The sequence below is a fragment of the Hypanus sabinus genome, chromosome 13 (assembly GCF_030144855.1).
Source record: "Hypanus sabinus isolate sHypSab1 chromosome 13, sHypSab1.hap1, whole genome shotgun sequence".
Classification (NCBI taxonomy): domain Eukaryota; kingdom Metazoa; phylum Chordata; class Chondrichthyes; order Myliobatiformes; family Dasyatidae; genus Hypanus; species Hypanus sabinus.
This window is the reverse complement of record NC_082718.1, coordinates 107,773,554-107,792,614: the sequence shown is the minus strand read 5'-3', so window position 1 is coordinate 107,792,614 and position 19,061 is coordinate 107,773,554. Positions and strand designations below refer to the sequence as shown.

General features: G+C 37.2%; 2 protein-coding genes across 2 annotated transcripts in view; one reads left to right on the top strand and one right to left on the bottom strand.

The window, feature by feature from the left end:
* LOC132404267 (uncharacterized) overlaps positions 1-19,061 on the bottom strand; it is a 504,471-nt gene that overhangs the window by 233,378 nt on the left and 252,032 nt on the right. The gene's annotated exons all lie outside the window — the stretch shown is intronic.
* Positions 1-19,061, top strand: part of LOC132404262 (citron Rho-interacting kinase-like) — a 222,604-nt gene that overhangs the window by 46,595 nt on the left and 156,948 nt on the right. Inside the window, exons 8-10 of the mRNA XM_059988396.1 lie at positions 3,064-3,267; positions 8,118-8,271; positions 17,621-17,804. Coding sequence (XP_059844379.1) covers positions 3,064-3,267; positions 8,118-8,271; positions 17,621-17,804 — 542 coding nt within the window. The remainder of the gene's footprint in view (positions 1-3,063; positions 3,268-8,117; positions 8,272-17,620; positions 17,805-19,061) is intronic.

Sequence of the window (19,061 nt, the reverse complement as noted above, 5' to 3'; positions counted from 1 at the left end):
CTCGTAGCGATGAAACTAAGTGAAGTTAATTCAAATCAAATTCGAGTTTAGTTATTATTCAGCCATATGTGAATACAGCCAAATGAAATGGCATTCCTCAGGGGCCAAGTTGCAAAACATACACAGCACAAGGCACAGGCATATTCAAGGTGGTGAGCACAAATATAGTTATGCAAAAAAAGTACATGCATGCAATGTAATTAAGTGGTTCACAAAAGATATGGCACCCAGAACCAAACTACCCAGAATAAAGCATGAATATGTAACTCATTCCCTTCACTTTTACCACATCCTCACCCATGTGACTAGTTACCATAATAAACACACAATGCAGATAGAACACAGATGCATGGCTCCTACAAGGTGTATTCACCCATAAAGCTGCTGCTCACTGGATGTTTTTTTTTTGGCTATTTGCACCATCCTCTAAGCTCTGGAGATGTGTGCATAAGATCTCGTCAGCAGTTTCTAACCTACTCAAACCACTCTGTCTAGCACAAAAATCATTCCATAGTCAAAGTCACTTAGATCACGTTTCTTTCCCATTCTGATGTTTGGACTGAACAACAGCGGAACCTCTTGACCTCGTCTGCGTGGCTTTATGCATTGAGTTGCTGTCCCATGATTGGCTGATTAGATATATAATGAGCAGGTGTACCTAATCAGATGGCCACTGAGTGTATCTTCAACCATGGAAAGGCAGAGATCCTAAATCTAGAGAAATGATCAAATAACATCAGTAAAAAATCTGAAGAACCAGTACATATTCTGACACAATATGTAGGTAATTCTACAAGAGGAGAGACAGTACGATTTGGTATTGGGAAATGAACTTGGTCGGGTGTCAGATCTCTCAGTGGGAGAGCATTTTGGAGATAGTGATCATAATTCTATCTCCTTTACAATAGCATTGGAGAGAGATAGCAACAGGCAAGTTACAAAAGCGTTTAATTGGAGTAAGGGGAATTATGAGGCTATCAGACAGGAGTCTGGAGGTGGGGGAAGTGAGGGGGGTAGTAAAGTGTAAGATCTATTAGAAACCAAAAGGTTTACCAGTGTATGAAGGTGGAGGATAACTTCTAAATTAATGCCAGACATCTGTGTTCATAAAAAGGGGGAATGATGCAAACACTGAGGTGAAGGAGGAAGACATTGAATTGTTAATGTGTTTATAAATATAGTGAAAGAATATTACTGCACTTCTCATATGCCATGCATGGATGAAATAGATCCTGGACAGTTAAAATAAGCAAGGGAGAGAATAGAAATACCTTCCACTATTTTGCTGATCCTTTCTGGCTACTCCAGTCACAGGGTCATATAGCACAGATACAGGCCCCCAACCCACCACCCCAACCATCAAGTACCCTGACTATACTAATCCCATTTTACCAGCCCTTGGTCTTTAACCATCTACTCACTGGTGATTCAACTGCTCATCTAGATATCACTTAAATGTCTTAATAGATCCTTTCACCAGCCACCCAGGCAGTGCTTTACAGATTCCAACCACCCTCAGGAAAGTTTCTTTATCAGATCCTCTCTAAGCTTCCTTACTCTCACTGAAACGCTGTCTTTTAGTTTTAGGCTGCTCTGTTATGGGGTATTTGAGGATTAAAATGTTAATACCATTGCACCACTGTTTGAGGAAGAAAAGGATAGAAAGAGTAATACAACTGGTGGTAGCAAAATTATTGGAAAAAACTGAAGAACAAAAAAAAATTTAGAAAGGCATAGGTTCATAAATGCCAACTAGCATTTATTAAAAATGTTTTGTGTCCAACTTACTGGACTAGATTTGCTGTGAATACAGCATGGAGTCTACTTCAGATAACAAAATAATGCCATGGCATAGTGTAAATATGATAGGAAGCTAAGAAATGTAAGTAAATGGAAAATCTTAGCATCAATGCCTTCTGGATCAGCTTGTTTTTGTCCTGAAGATGGCATGTGGGAACTATTAAAAATATCTGTTATGGCCAGGTAAAGCATTGTATTTCAATAGGTGTGTGGGAAACGTTTGTAAACATTAGGAGAGGGTTCAGGGGAACTTACAAAGATATTGCTAAGGTTACAGAAGTTTTGTTATGAGGCAGGGTTGGCTACTACGTTATTTCCTTTTGTACAGTGAAGGCGATGCACAAATTAACAGGGTGTGTTAAATTATAAGTAGCCTAGATGGGTATGAGAAGAGCATCAGATGGAGTGTTAGAGTGTTGTGAGTTGATGGTTTGGGAATGGAAATGGAGTTGGAGCCCAAATGATGATTGGGTCTGAAATTAAAAATGAACTTCTGGCACTACTAGGATACAGGCTGAGGGATAGGAGCTCAGGTTAGTCTCAATTGCTGATTTTTTTTGGGCAGCATTGAGACGTCCTGAAATAAATTCATTTGATTCTACGAAATCTCTTGATAATATTAACTTCCAAATTGCTTCAGCATTACTGACTTCAGATCAGCCTATTTTGATGGTTTTTATGTTGTAGCTTTAGACAATTGGTACTAAAATGTCATCAAGTACGGTGTCTTTAGCCACATTTGAAAGAATCCCTGTGTCATCTAATTTTCTTTCAGACGAACTCAAAATCTTGGATTAAAATACTGTATGATGAGCAATTTACTGTGTAAATTTTATTCTTTTGGAGTTAGAGAAGTGTTAATAAACTGCCACTGTGGAAGATGTAAGAAAGGTGGATTGATAGTAAATCTTGAGGTACAGTTTTAAGTATTCAAAATAAATAAATAGCATCTATTATCTAAGCTATGTTCGTCATCTATTACTGTGTATAAAAACCATTACTGATGCTTGACTGCTATTCCAATTTTTTAAATTAGAGTACTTCCAATGTTTTCTTTTAAAGACAGATACTATTCTGGTGTCACCCATCAAACTTATTGTATAATGTAAACATGATCTCTTTATTTTATTACCCAGTGTTAATTGACTATCTGCAGTATTAAACCAACCATCACTTAATAGTTTTTACAATAATGAAGAGTAAAAAGAATATGCCTACCTAACTATTTGAATCCATGTATATTTTCCTTTGCATCTCTAATAGGTGAGCTCAAAGTTGCCATTTGGCACACCAGATTTCATGGCTCCTGAAGTATTAACTGTGATGAATGGAGATGGATGTTCTTCATATGGTGTAGAATGTGACTGGTGGTCATTGGGAGTGATTGCTTATGAAATGATTTATGGGAGGTCTCCATTTGTTGAGGGAACATCAGTCAAAACTATCTGCAACATCAAAAATTTCCAGGTTTGTGCTGTCTTTCAGTATCTTATAATGTGTTTATTGTTTGCTTCATTTTTTATTAAAACATACTGGTTAAAAAGCTTTATATTTAGATGGATTGCATTGTTTTTGTGCTTTATAAGTGTCTTTCTGTTGGTCCTAATGACACAATGAGTTGAATTCTATGTACTTGGCAAACCAGTGAATTCCTGCCCTTTTCCTTAGATTTGTGAGAGTTGCCAAATAAAGGCTCTTTGGTTCTTCATGAGCAAAATGTTTCTATCAGCCGTAACTCGGATGTTAGATCAAAATATCTCCAGCTATAATGTCATTCTGCTTATCTTCTCTTCACTTCTTCACTTATTCCCCCAGGCAGTTAATCTGATCAACCATTCTAATTAGCCCCCTCTGACCCCTCTATTGCCGCAGTCACTACACTGCAACCACTTAAAATCACTTGTAAATATGTGATTGTATTTATGCACGTTTTATTCCATAAGTTTATTTATACTTGTTGAATGTTGTTCTTTTTTGTTACCTGTTGCACCAACACACCACAGCAAATTCCCAATGCATGCTAATGTATATGATGAATAAAGTTAATCCTTGTTCTTTGACCAGAGGTTCTCCCCTGCGTTTGCATTTTGCACTTAAACTTTTTTCCATTGAATGTACACACAAATAATTTATAGCAACCAACCAGCCTGTTTTTGGGATGTAGGAGGAAACCAGAGCTTCTGGGGAAAACATTTGTGGTCATATGGAAAATGTGCAAACTACATAGACAGTGCCCTTGGTCAGGATTGAAGCTGTGTTGCTGTGATGCACCGGCTTGCTGCATAACAATCAGGCAAGATTGGACGATGAGATGAATAATAGGAATATTTTAAAGAGAAAATATAGTAATTTTGAATGAGTGAATCAGATGCCAATAGGATGAAATTCCTGCTCCAGATGAGCTGCATCCATGCATTTTAAAAGTATCTGGGAAAAGGTAGATGTGGTGTTAATATACATATTTAATAATTTATTAGCATAAGCTGTAGTTATTAACAGATGCTAAATACCTATGACAATACCTATATTGAAGGAAAGGGTAGAATTCTTGTAGACAATTCAGGTGGGGGAAAATGGAATTTTTTCCAATTAATTCTGTAACATAGAAGAACATTTAGAAATGTTAAGTTGAATAATGATTAGTCAGTCTGGATTTCAAAAGGAAAAATCTTGCTTGATTAACTTTTTGAATTTCTTAAGGAGATAAGCAAGTAGATAATGTAATAGATAATATAGTTGATATGATTTACTTATATTTTCAAATCCTTTGATAAAGTACCCATAACTGACTAACAAATTATATTGGAGATTGCAGGATTAGGGAACAAATAGAAAATTATATTGGTAGCTGCTTTCAAGATGGAAAGTAAACAATGGATGGGTATTTGTTGTGGAAGACGGTGGACAGTGGAGTTCCACAAGTTTATTTGCTAGGACTATTGCTGTTCACAATTAATGTCAATGATTTACATCTGAGGAATCACATTTCCCTGCAGAAATGAATGGTTTATTTCTGCAAAGGGAAAATTGAGCAGTACAATGAACATGGTTCTCAGTCCTAGAGAACTGGGCTCAGTACACATCGTGAGTGCTGTCTGTGGAGTTAGCACATGCTGACTGTGAACATGTTGGTTTCCCTGGGATGTTCTAATTTCCACCCAAATGCTAAAGACAATTTGATTGGTAGATTAAGTAGCTACTGTTAATGATCTGTATTGTAGGTGGGCGGCAGGAGGATTAGTATAACTGGGTGTTTGATGGTCAGCATGGGTCAGAGCCGTTTTTTGTGCTATACATCTCTACTATGAAAAGTAGAGAATTTGTATTAGACCTCTTCTGAACCCTAGATCACAGTTGGTGAACAACATATGGTCTTGATTGCTAGATTTTAGGAAAGGTATGAGGAACTGGAGAAGGGTAGAGAGAAGATTAAATAATGATAGCAGAAATGCAAGATTTAGATGTCAGAAGAGCATGAACAGGACAGGTATCTATTCTATTCAGAAAAGAAGGCTGAGTGAATTATTGGGATTTCTTATTTTAGAATCCAACAGAGGATCACTACAAAAAATAAAGAGAATACTTGAGTTTGAGCATAAATTTACAACTAATATAAAAGTAAATAGTAAGATTTTCTGCAGATATATAAGAAATGGAAGAGTAGTTAAAGTAAAATTTGATCCCTTAGAGGATGAGTATGAAGAATTGATAACGAAACAGAGAAAAATGACAGATATATATATGATTATTTTGGATTTGTTTTTATGATAGAAGGTACTAAAAATACCCCAATAGTAGTAGATAATCATGAGGCAATAGAGAGGGATGAAATGAATGCTTAATAGACTGCATCCTGGGGTCTTAAAGGAATGGGCTTCAGGAAATGTGGATGCATTGGTTGTAATATTTCAAGATTCCTTGGATTCTGGTGCATCCCAGAGGAATAGAAAACTACATTTGTAGCATCATTATTCCAGAAAGGAGAGAAATAGAAAACAGGCAATCATAGGCCAGATAACCTTACATTTGTCACTGGGAAAATGCTTAAATCCTTTATTAAGTAGGTAATGCCAGATCAGTCAGAAAATCATAAGTCAATCATGCAGAATCAATGCAGTTTTATTAAAGAAACTACGTTGCACAAATTTGCTAGTTCTTTTGTCAATGCAACAAATGAATTGATAAAGGGAAAGCACAGATGGCAGTGTATTTGGATTTCTAGGAGGCATTCAGGATGATACCACTAAAAATTACTGCACAAGATAAGAGCAAACAGGGTTGGGGTTATTTAATTAGCGTTAACAAGGGAGTGCAAACTATCAGAAAACAGTCTTAATAAGTGAGTCTTTTTTTGTTTTTGCAATCAGTGGGATGCCACTGGAACTTCTAAAACTTGTGATAGTGATGTGGATGAGGGTGCCAGATTTCCTGATGATAGGTGAGCTTATAAATTCTGAGGACATTAAGCAAGTAGTTGGAAGATGGGATATAATGTGGGAGAATATAAGGTTATTCACCATGAAGAAAAAATGAAAAAACAAATTATTATTCAAATAGTATGAAGGGATCTGCGGACCTATACATGAAACAATCTCTTGGCATGTGGGGAAAACTAAAGGAATGTTGGAATTTATTGCAAAGGTTTAATGCAGCTTTCCAGGTGACTGGTGAGGCAGCACCTTGAATATTGCTGGAGCTTTTGACCTCTGTTTAAGGAAGGGCCTGTTTGTATTACAGCCAATACAGAGAAAATTCAAGAGTCAAGAGGTTGATTCCTTGGGTGAAAGAAATGATATATGAAGAAAGGTTGATCAGGTTGGGACTTAAGTCATTGGAATATAGAGAAATGAGAAAGGATTTTATTGAAATATAGAATTCTACCTTCTGCAGATTTTTGATTTTCAAGATTCAGAGGGACAGGATGGATGCTGAGAGGCCATTTATCCTAATGGGGATAACTAAACTAAGAGCATAGATTCAGAATTTGGGAGGGCCTCCTGTTTAAGAGGAATTTCTCTTTGGATCTTTGGAATTTCCTATCCAAGAAAGCTATAGAGGCAAAGTCATTAAAATATTCAAAATGGAAATTGGCAGGCATTGGAAATGGAAAGGAGAGAGCAAGAAATTAGTGTTGGAGGCCCAGATTAGATCAGCTATGATCTTATTGAGCAGTAAATAAGATCGAGACGCCAGTTGGCTTGCTCTTCTGTTAAGTGGGTGATCTAAAAGTCTTTAAAATTATTAATAATTTTGTTACTGAATGCAGAGAAATTACTTACACTCACAGGACAAGGTCATCAATGTGAGATATTCACTGAAAAATCCAATATGTTCCATACAGGAGACTTTTAATTAACCTCTGGGTTTAAAAAAAAAGGAATGAAGAAGATTAAACTAAAAGGGTTATAAGCACCAGTCACTCGTATTGTGTTCTTTAGGGTGGGTTGCTCTGTAACATGAAGATGGAAAAATAGTTCTTTGAATTTACACTTATATTTAGAAATCCAAAGCAAATGAAGCCATTCTTTAAATGAGACATTTGATTGACTGGTTTACGTGGTACACCCACCATTTCCTGGAGAAAAATTAGAACAACAGATGAAGATAAGGAAAAGAAACAGAAGGAAGACCATTTGGCCCACATTGCATGCTCCTCCATTCAATAAAATCATGGCTATCTAAGAGATGAGCTTTATTTGTGACATGTACATCGAAACATAAAGTGAAATGTGTTGTTCTGTATCAATGAACAACACAGACCAAAGACTGTGCTAGGGTCAGCCCTGCAAGTGTCACTATGCTTCTGGCATTAACATAGCATGCCCACAACTTACTAACCCTAACCTGTACGTTTTTGGACTGTGGGAGGAAACCCACGTGGTCATGGGGAGAATGTACAAACTCCTTACAGTCAGCAGTGGGAATTGAACTGTAATTGGTGATCACTGGCACTGTAAAGCGATGTGCAAACCGCTATGTTACCATGCCACCCCCAACTTTGACTTCAGCTCTAACCTCATATCTCCTGATAAAAGGGATATTTACATATTAAATATCACAAAATAAAATTGAATATTCATGGGCATTGTTCTTAACCTGCCTTGAGTAGACTTGGTGCTGGATGGAACATTTTAAAGTTGTGATAGTGTTACTATAAATAATCTGACTAGAGATACTAGACTAGATCTGGGACATCTTACTGCTGATCACCATGATTTAAAGAGGAGCTTATTTGGCATGTTTCCTGGCTAGTAATCTCCCTTAGTCAGGTGATAAAGAGTTTTTAATTATATTTTCACGATGTTCTCTTATCATAGAGATCTCTGAAATTTCCAGAGGAGCGTAAAACAAGTAAGGAGTTTCTAGATTTGGTGCAAAGTCTGCTGTGTAAAGCTAAGGAGCGTTTGAATTATGAAGGACTCATCTGCCATTCATTTTTTACAAACATCAGCTGGAACAATATCAGGCACAGTAAGTTATCTTTATTGAATTGTATAATTATTCTGACTTTATTTGATACATTTCTGTATATTGACTAAATTCCCTCTCACTGTGCAGTATACATATGCAAAGATATAATAACAACTGGATGATCTATATAATGGTTTGATAATGTGTTGGCCAAATAACAACAGTACAGAACAGAACAACAGAGTGGCACAATAGCACAGTGGTTGGTGCAATACTTTACAGCACTAGCTGTAAACTTGGGGTTCAATTCCTGCCACTGTCTGTAAGGAGTTTATACGTCCCCCACATAACTGCATGGGTTTCCTTTGGGTGTTCTGATTCCAAAAACATATGGTTAGGAATAGTGAGTTGTGCGCATGCTATGTTAGCGCTGGAATCAAGGCAAAATTTGCAGGCTGCCCAGCATAATCGTCATTCATTTGATTTGATGCAAAATGATGCATTTCGCTGTATGTTTTGATGTTTTAATGGATATGTGTGAACAGACCTCAAGAAATAAGGACTGGGAGCATTACCTCTGCCATGATTATTCTCCGCTTTTCTACTCCACGTGGCTGCATTATCAGCTCCCTACTTTGCTCACTAACAATTACATGGCTGGGTTCTGCTCTAACTCCATCTACAAGTTTGCAGATCAGAATCAGATTTATTAACACTGATGTGACATGAAATTTGTTGTTTTGGAGCAGTAGTACAGTGAAAACACAAAAATCTATCAATTACAAATAAAAGAAAGAAACTGAATATTGAGATATTATTCATGGATTGTTCAGAAATTTGATGGTGGAGGTAAAGAAGCCATTTCTGAATTGTTGAGTGTGGGTCTTCAGGTTCCAGTACCTCTTGCTGGTAGGAGCAAGATAAGAGCATATTCTGAATGATGGATGCTGCCATCTTGAGACACCCCTCTGGAAGATATCTTCTGGTGGGAGGGTTATACCCATGATGGAACTGGCTGAGTCTATAACCCTCTGCAGTCTCTTGTAATCCTGTGCATTGGAGTCTCCATGCCAGGCTGTGATGCAACCAGACAGAATGCTCTCCACTGTACATCTGTAGAAATTTGTAAGAGCTGTTGATAACATAGCAAATCTCCTCAAAGTAGTAGAGATGCTGCCATGCTTTCTTTATGATTGCGTTGACGTGTTGGGCCCAGGATAGGTCCTCTAATATACTAGTGCCCAGGAACTTGAAGCTATTTGCCATATCCACTATTGACCCCTTAATGACAACAGGTGTGTGTTTTTCCAACTTCTCCTAAGTGTAATCCACAATCAGTTCCTTGGTCTTGCTGATATTAATTGTGAGGTTGTTTACTTGACACCATTCCTCTCACTGATTTACCCAATTCCTGTAACCCTCCACATCACCTGCTGAGATTCAACCAAAATCAGTGATGTCACTGGCAAATTTATAGATGGTGTTTGAGTTATGGACCTCAATGATGGGCCAAATCTAAAATAGCGATGCTTTGGAATATAGGAAGCAGTTGGACAGCCTAGTGGCAAGGAATCATGACAACAATTTTTCCGTCAATCTCAGCAAAACAAAAGATCTGGTCATTGACTTCAGGGAGAGGGGTGATGCATACACCCCTGTTTACAGCAATGATGCTGAAGTTGCGAGGGTTGAGAGCTTCCTTTTTCCAGGCACTGATAGCCTGTCCTGGTCCAATCACATAGATATCACAGCCAAGAAACCTCACCAGTGCCTCTACTTCCTAAAGAAATTTTGTATGTTGTCTTTGACTCTCACTACTTCATAATTGATGCTCCATAGAAAGCATTCTATTGGGATGCATTGTGGTTTGGTATGGCAACTGCTCCACTCGAGACAGCAAGAAACTGCAGAGAGCTCAGCACATCATGGAAACTAGCCTCCCTGTATGGAATCTGTCTACACTCCTCGGTAGAGCAGCCAGCATAATCAGACCAGACCCACCCTGGACATTCTCTCTTTTCCTCTCTCCCATGGGGCAGAAGATACAAAAACCTGAAAGCACGTACCACCTTGTTGAAGGACCACTTATGTCCTGCTCTTATAAGAGTACAGAATGGTTCCCTAGTACAATAAAATGGATTCTATCTCACAGTCTACCTCATTATGTCCTTGCACCTTTTGTCTACTTGCACTGCCTTTCCTCTGTAACTATAACCTTTTATTCTGCATTGCTGTTGTTTTACCTTGTATTATCTTAATGCACTGTTGTAATAAAATTATTTGTATGCATGCAAAACAAAATACAAACTGTACCTTAATACATGTGAAGACAATAATAAACCAATTTTCTCTTCTGGACCTCATACAGCAGCAGTAATGTACACTACTACAATCTGTAACCTGGTTGCTCAGCATACTGCTCACTTTGCCTTTGCTATGAGGGTAGGGAATTTACCCTCATCTAATGAATAGAAACGAAGGGCTTGCCAGGAGCAATATCAAGTGCACCTAAAAATGAGGTGCTGGCCAAGTAAATATTACCTTAAGCATAGACCATTACAGCACAATACAGGCCCTTCAGCCCACAATGTTGTGCTGACCTTTTAACCTACTCTAAGATCAATCTGACCCTTCCCTCCCACACAGCCCCCCATTTAAAAAAATTCATTCATATGCCTAAGAGTTTCTTAAGTGCCCCTTACATATCTGCTTTTACCACCACCCTGGCAGGGCATTCCAAGCACTCACCACTCTGTGTAAAGAACTTGCCCCTGACACCCCTCCTATGCTTTCCTCTAATCACCTTGAAGCAAATCAGAATCAATTTTCAAAACACAGAAAGAAGCAAACCCCCAATTGACAGATCAGATCAAATCTCTTGTCCTACTACTCTAGTCACAGACAGTTACAGACAATTAAATAGTTAACGTGAGGAGGATCCTCCAAAAGCATCCAAATTCTCAACTGTGGTGAGGCCCAGCATGAGTGCTAAAGAAAATATTGTAGCGTTTATAGTCAAATGCAGCCAGAGCTACTGAATAGATTATCCTTCTCATCTTCCTCCTGACAGCTCCACTATCACAGAAGCCAGTCTCCACTCAATTCAATTAATTTCATGTAATAACAAGGAACATCTGTGAGTACTGGATATAGCAAGAGCTCCAGGACCTGACACCATCTAAGCTGTAGGTCTAAAGAGATTGCTTCAGCTGCTGCTCACGCCAGTCTGTTAGTGTACAGTTAGTATTCTGACATTGCCCAGGTATGATCCTTTCATAAAAGTAATCTAGCTAATTATTACGCCTTAAGTTTACTCTCAACAAAGTGAAGAAAACTAACATTGACATGCCATCAAACAGAGCTTATTCACCAATTAGCTTTCATTAGACTATTTGTGTCCTGGAAGTGAGCTGAGAGAGCAGCCTTTGACATTTGACCACGTGTGCTATCAAGGAGCCTTAATAAAACTGAAATCAATGCGTATCAAAGGGAAAACATTCCAATTATATCTTGCACGAGAAAAGCTGATGTGGTTATCATCCCAGCCACCAGACACCTCAGCTCTAAGATATTACTGTATTCTAAGCACAGCTGCCTTCAGGTGCTTCATCAAAGACTTTTTCCCATTGTAAGTCTATAAATGTAATGTTCAGTTCTATTTGCAACTCCTCAGCAAATAAAGCTGCCTATATGCCTGATGCTGGTGCAACAAGAGCAAGATGACATTCTGACACTGGCTGATAAGATGCATGTTTTAAAAACACTGGGCATTGACTATTTTCACCAAAATAGAATCCAGCCACCTATTGAAATTCTGTGTCAAATCCTCCATATTCTATTAGACTATAAGATAGGAGCAGACTTGGGTCATTCAGCCCATTGAGTCTGCTCTGCCAACAAACATGGCTAATTTATTATCCTTCTCAACCCCATTCTCCTGCCATTTTTCCGTAACCTTTGATGCCCTTACAAATCAGGAACCTATCAACCTCGACTTTAAATAAACCCAATGACTTGGTCTCCATCACTGTTTGTGGCAGTGAATTCCACAAATTCAGTACCATTTCATTAAAGAAATTCCTTGTCATCTCTGTTTTAGAATTCTGGTGATTATCACTGACTAGTAATGACCTGATAGATTGAATGGCTTGTTTCTGTGTTGTATCTTTCACTATTGTTTCAGGTAAATTATCTTTTCTTGGGGAGATACAGGTGTTATCTGGTAAACCACAGTTTAACTGATACAAAAACAGTTTAGAATGTAGCAGCTTTTCAAGTCTTCCAGGATCTAGTTCAAAATCAGTTTAAATATCGATGTGGAAACAGCACTGAAGGATGCTTTACTGTAAGTGAAAATGCACTTTTGGGTTTTGTTTGGTAATGTTGCAGAAATGTTACACATAATTAGATATCATTCTTTTTTAATGCTCTTAAAATACGGAATGCCAAGGGGAAAATGTAGATTAGACATTCTTGGTTGTATTCCAGCATTTCTTTCTTCCCCCATGTATTAGTTATGAGTATCAATCCTTAGGCCTAGTTTACTTCGGGTATAAATGACATTATTTTGACTGTAAAGCTTCTCCAGATTGAAATAGATTGCATAATTTATAACACTCAATAGCTCACTGATCAATGAATTTATTGATTATGTCGATCTTTTGTTTCTATATTTACTTTTACAATGACAATCAAAGAAACATCGTCATAGGCTTACTCAAAAAACTGTTCATAATTTTTTTTACTACTCTGTCCTAACAATTTATGTTTTTAACTGTCAATCTGCTCTGGCTTTTAAAATATGTATATCGTGCTCAGATCTCCGCCCAATCATATTTGTTTGTGGGTGCTTAATAGAATTCATTGGTCAGTGACTGGGCAACTTGGATTGGGTAAGTGGTGCTGGTTGTTGGAAGGGAAAATCCAGGTTAATAAAAACAGGGATGGCAATGTACACCTTTGAATGTGCAGGTATTATTATTATTATTTGATAATAAATTAGTAAAAATAGGAAGTCAATGTAATTATGTAATGTTTATATTACTAATCAGAAGTACTTGATTTTGCCAAGCACTGATAGTCAAAAAAGAAACATACCAGAAATTAAAAATAACAACTGAAAAACTCAAGCCTTAACAGCCTTGAATTAAATGAGCAGTTTTATACACAGCATAAGACTAATATTGATGCTTGTGTGTAAATATCAATAATGTGCAGAATTTTTTGGCATTTGGTGAGAGTTCTGCTTGCACATCACTACAGTCACCTATTCTGTTGACTTGTAACTAGGACTTTATAATGAGCCATACATAGATGATTATGTAATGAAGAAAAAAACTACAGTGCACAGTGGAACCAGTGAGGTTTTTCCTTTCGAAATGGGTAATGTTGTACTGTTGCTCCAGTAATCTAATAGTCTTTACATAATATGCACTACTCAAATAGGAAAATTTGTGCTGATGTGGTAACCTGCTATGGACTTCGATGAGAAAAGAATACTCATCACTTAGTGGTTTATTTAGATTAATTCAGTAACTGGGTTGTGGATGCAAGTTATTTCTTTTCCATTGTGGCTTGATTTGTATCTGATGTTGATCTTGTTCATGACAGATGCTATGGTATTACAGGTACGTGAGCATGATTTGGTATATTTCATGAATCCACTTATGAACTATATAATGCAGCATTAATGTTAGAATGAAATAGGATGCCATGGAAACAGGACTGCCAGTGTAAGCAGTGCTACAGTACATGAACAGTGTGTAGGTGTTCCATCCCTCTGAAGGATGGGCTCACATTGATCTACAGTATAATTACAGTCTCCAAGCTGCATGCTAACCCTTTCTATGCTGTTCGTGAAGCGAAGCTGAGAACTGAACTCTAGCTAATAATTTGTTTTGTTGTCTAATATGTTTTTTCTTTGCTGCTTAATATTTTAGAATAAGTTGAATTTCTGCTAATCAAATATTTTTATCACTATACTTTAATGCCTATTCCACTTTGTAAATACAGAGTGAACAGCTCTGGGTATTGAGTCATCCACGTGTAATCTATTTGCTCAACTGTTTGCTTCCCCGCCCACCCCACTCCCTTCACTAGTCAAAAACCAGTGATATGCAGCTTATGTTGTTTTACAGCCCTCTGTTACCCAGAAGATCAATTTCACCCAAGATTTGGCAGAAAATATTAGAAAGCTATTTAACTAATTTGTGGTGTCTGAAAAAGTGCCTGGCAATGTTCTTTGACTTTACCACATTCATCAGCAGGTGGTTATTAAGGAAAGGATTCCAGTTGATTGCTATTCCCTTCTTCCAGAGTAATAGCCCTGAGATCAATTTTCATGGCCCTTTGGTTGTAATTTTGTCTACAATAACAAGGAGTGTAAAGATGCTACAGTGGGGAGTGTACCAAGGTTTACCAGGATGATCCCTGGGATGGCAGGTTTGCCATGTATGAAAAGATTATGCAAAATAGGTTCATACATTATTGAGTTTGGATAAACGAGAGGTGACCTCATTGAAATTTGCAATGTTTTTAAGGGCTTGTCAAGTAGATGCAAGGTAGATGTTTCCTCTGCCTAGTCTTATATAGAACTAGGAGTTGTGTTCCTGAGGTAAGGGTTAGCCATTAAGGATAGAGCTAAGAAATTTCTCTATCCCTATAAGAAAGTGCGAGTCATTGGAATTTTGCGGCCAAGAAGGGTGTGAGATTCAATTGCTGAATGTATGTAAGGCAGAGATAAGTAATTTTTTGGACCATTTAAGGAATAGTATTGGATTAGTGCGGGAAAGTGGTTTGAGGGAAAAAAGATCAATCATGATCTAATTGAAAGATGGAACAAACACCTAAAGGTTGAAATGCTTCTGGTGTTTCTTAATGTTCTTTCTTTTCTGACTGTTTCAGCATTGTGCCTTGTGTATTTTCCTTTAATGTATTTTGAAAATCCTTTACAGTCATGGTACAATTTATAACTTCTATATTGAAACAACTTGAATGTTTAATAATGAACACACAAATGTGGAAATAGAACCAAAGTAACATATGAAATTATATGTTTAGATGCTGTACTTTGAAACATATAGTTGCTGTTATTTTAAATCATTAAGGGATCATTTTTTTGGGAATAAATGAGTTTATGAAGGCAAATCGTGTTTTACTGGTAGGAGTATAGGCAACACCAGTGTTTCTCAAACCCAGTAGGCTGAAATATTTGCAAGAAGGGTGCAACTTCTCCAAATAAGCATGGTGAGCTGTACTTGTATACCATCTGGTGGTTAGTTACTGTGCAGCATTTACTGAAACCTCTCTCCCAGTTGGGAAATGATTTATGCTGCAGGAACCAAAGAGACAGAAAAAATAGATAATGAAGGAGAATAAACTGAAATTGCAACCACAGTAACAGTTGGCAGTAAGCTTGTTGTGGCTTACTGTTGATACAATTGCAAAGCCCCAATAAAATAAACTCAGAATATAGAAAAGGAAGAGAGTTGAAAACAAAGTCACAATTAAGGAGGAGGAACATTTTTTTGAGATGTACTTATCTACTTGTAGTAATCTTTTCTGAGACATAAATTGTTTTTCAGCGGCCTTTGATTATTCTACTATTTGACTTTTTTGGAACCACACTTTAGAACAGAGAAACAGAATTTGCTGGAAATCTTGAGAAATGCATACAAAATGTTGACGGAACTCAACATGTCAGACCTCAGCATGGTAGTAAAGGAGGTTGTGGACTAACATATGGGAATAGGAATAGGTTGGAGGCGCACCTTTGCTCTGTCTGTCAAAAAATGGCTGGATTTACCGGTGATCATCCATTTCAATTTGACTTTCCATTCCCATTCCAACATGTCAGTCCATGGCTTTCTCTACTGCCACACTGGTTGGAGGAGCAACACCTCATTTTCCATCTGGGTAACTTAAAATCTGATCGCATGAACCTTGAATTCTCTAACTTATGGTACTTTCTTCTCCCTCCCCCTTCTTTTTTCCATTCCCTGTTCTGGTTCCCCTCTCACTCCTTTCCTTTTCTTCTGCTCTCCTTGCCTGCTCATCACCTACCTCTTGTGCCCCACCTCCTTTGCTTTAGCCCATGGTCCACTACCCTTTCCTATCAGATTCCATCTTCTCAGCATTTCACCTCTTTCTCATCTCATAGTTTTCCAGATCACCACCTCTCCCCCACCTACTCACCTTAGAGCCTTTCAATATTCTAGTAATTTCTAAACTACTTCATTAAACTTTTAATCTTGATTGTAAACTGCCTAAAGCCTAAAACATGCCATAGTTCTGGTGATGTTAAGAGACTATGCAGGTTGTTCTCGAATGACTGGTATCTATTTAGGAGCACTCCATAGATCACAAAGCTGCTTAGTTAGTCTAAAAGTTGACTAGCCCATTCTCTTGTCATGAGTCTTCCTGCTCTGCCAAATGGTGCAGTCCAAGCAAAATAAGATCCACATCACATTATAGAGTGGTTCCATTTGATAATGTCTCTGAATTCTGTAGTAGTCATTGACTCTTCTGTTTACAACAAAGCAGATTACCTTCATATGTACTGAAAGGTTCCCATCAGCTATTCATTAGTAGTGAGGTCGGAAGATATTAGCAATATAACCCTGTGTGGAAGCTCTGTTACAAATCTATTCAGCTCAGAACAGCTATGGTTAAACCTGCAGTCTTTCAGAAGTAGATTGGCACAGTATACTGCATTGCTGACTGAATCTAGCTATTGGCACATTCCATTTTGGAAAGATTGTATGTGTGGTGCAGGAAGAAAGTTTCTGAAGGCACTAATCTGTTTCTGTCAGTTAGTTTTACAGCAGTAGTAAATTAATCACTTTCAGGGAGGAGCTTTGATTTGAAGAATGAAGATCATCAGAATATATTGATATTTGCAGTATTTCAGGATGCTATGTAAGTAAGCAGTGTCTTCATTGCTGGTTAGGAAGAATAATAAATCCATAGTGCGACTATTTTGGCTTTTAATATAACACAAAATACTATATAAATAGAGTAATGAACTTCTGTACAGCCAGGAGTCCTTTGATATAGAATAAGGAATGAAATGCTTTTTTAAAACAGGGCAATGGGTAGAGCCAAGACTACCTAGTATAATTTTTCTGTTGCTTATGTATCTTCATACAGATGCAGTAAAAAAATATATTGCAATGGAGCTATGGAGCAATTATAGAACTGTATTAGAGACCAGCCTTTATGGCTGTCAGGTTATCTGTGAGTAAGATCCACTTTTACCTCGAACTGATGTAATGAGCTGTGACAGCCTATTGAACAGACTGCTCCAGTAGTGACTCACTTCCCATTTTTATTGAAGATTACATTCCGACTGTTACCTCTTTAGTCTCCCCATTATTCCTGAATTCCAACAAATCTTGTTTTTTCCTCGCAGTTCCACCCCCTTTTGTACCCACCCTGGAAACTGATGATGATGTGTCCAATTTCGATGAGCCAGAGAAAATATCGCACCCAATGATCAAGGCAGAGCAGCTGAACAAATTGGGTTTTACAGGAGAGGACCTGCCTTTCGTAGGATTGTCCTTTACCAAGACTCTGGCTGCACTCTCTCGCTCAGAGTAAGTGTAATCACTCAGTTAACTCTTTCACTATCAGTGTAAGCATAACGAGAGTAGCAGTGTGTTTCAATTTTCAGAGAAAGTCTGACAATTCTGTTTTGAAATTTCCGTGGAATGTAAAGTTATACATTGATGTTTTAATACTGAGTAATGTATAAATATCCCTTTGCAAATGATCATTAAACTTACAAAATCTTCCAGCATAGGTTAACTTGTAGAGAATTATTGCTTTTATAATATTTATTGTTTAATTATAGATAAAATTGATCAGGATACCTACTGTTAGCATTTGAATACTCTGATGGTGCAGCCTATTCCTTGTTTTCTTTCTGTGAGCCCTGTTATTTGGCTCCTTTTTGATTGTTCTCATTTGTAGATAAATATCTTTACTACTAAATATGCATCTTTTACTTTAAATTGTTGTGCCCTTGAGTATCGTTTACCTACACACTTTAAAATCTTAGAAAAGGTATTTTCCTTTTATTAATAAACTGCACTGAGCCAAACTAGAACAGAGATGGACTGTATCTGGATTGTGCACAAGTAACAACCTACAACTTAAGCGGACAAGGCCATTTCTAAGAATATCAACCTATTCTTGATAATTGTGATGATATGTTGAGGTTCCTCTCAGAACCTTAGTTGATGGCAGAATTATACATAGCAAGTTATTTTGTTGATGCATTTGATCATAATCATAATAATGGATGTATATAAAAGCTTCTGTGGTGTAATAATTTTATACAGCTAATAGTTGAATTTATTGTGGGGAAAATAGTAATCGAAGAATGTAATTTATTTTAGCTCATTTCCTTTGCACTGGAAGTCATCTCATTTGTAAAAACAAGTGATCTGTATTTTTATAGTACCTTATCAAATCTTGGATGTCTCAAAGTATTTTAAAAAGTTATACTTTTTTACTTTGCATCAATTATTATGTAAGAAACAATAGGAATGATTTTGCAAGCAGCAAAATCCCACAATCGGCAAAGTCAAACGAGGTTATTGTTAAAGGTTAAATAATTGAAGTTATTGTTATTGTTAAATATACGTTAAATGGGTGCAAAGAAATATTTATTGCAGCAGCATCACAGGCACATAGCATCATATAGTCAGAATTTGCAGGAAAAAGGAAACATAATTTATGCATGATTTTTACAAGAAAGCTCACAATTTGAACAAAAGAAAAACAAAGTCCATTTTAATGGAAAATTGTCATAATGTTGCTAAAGTGTAGTAATTAGGGTTTCACCAGTT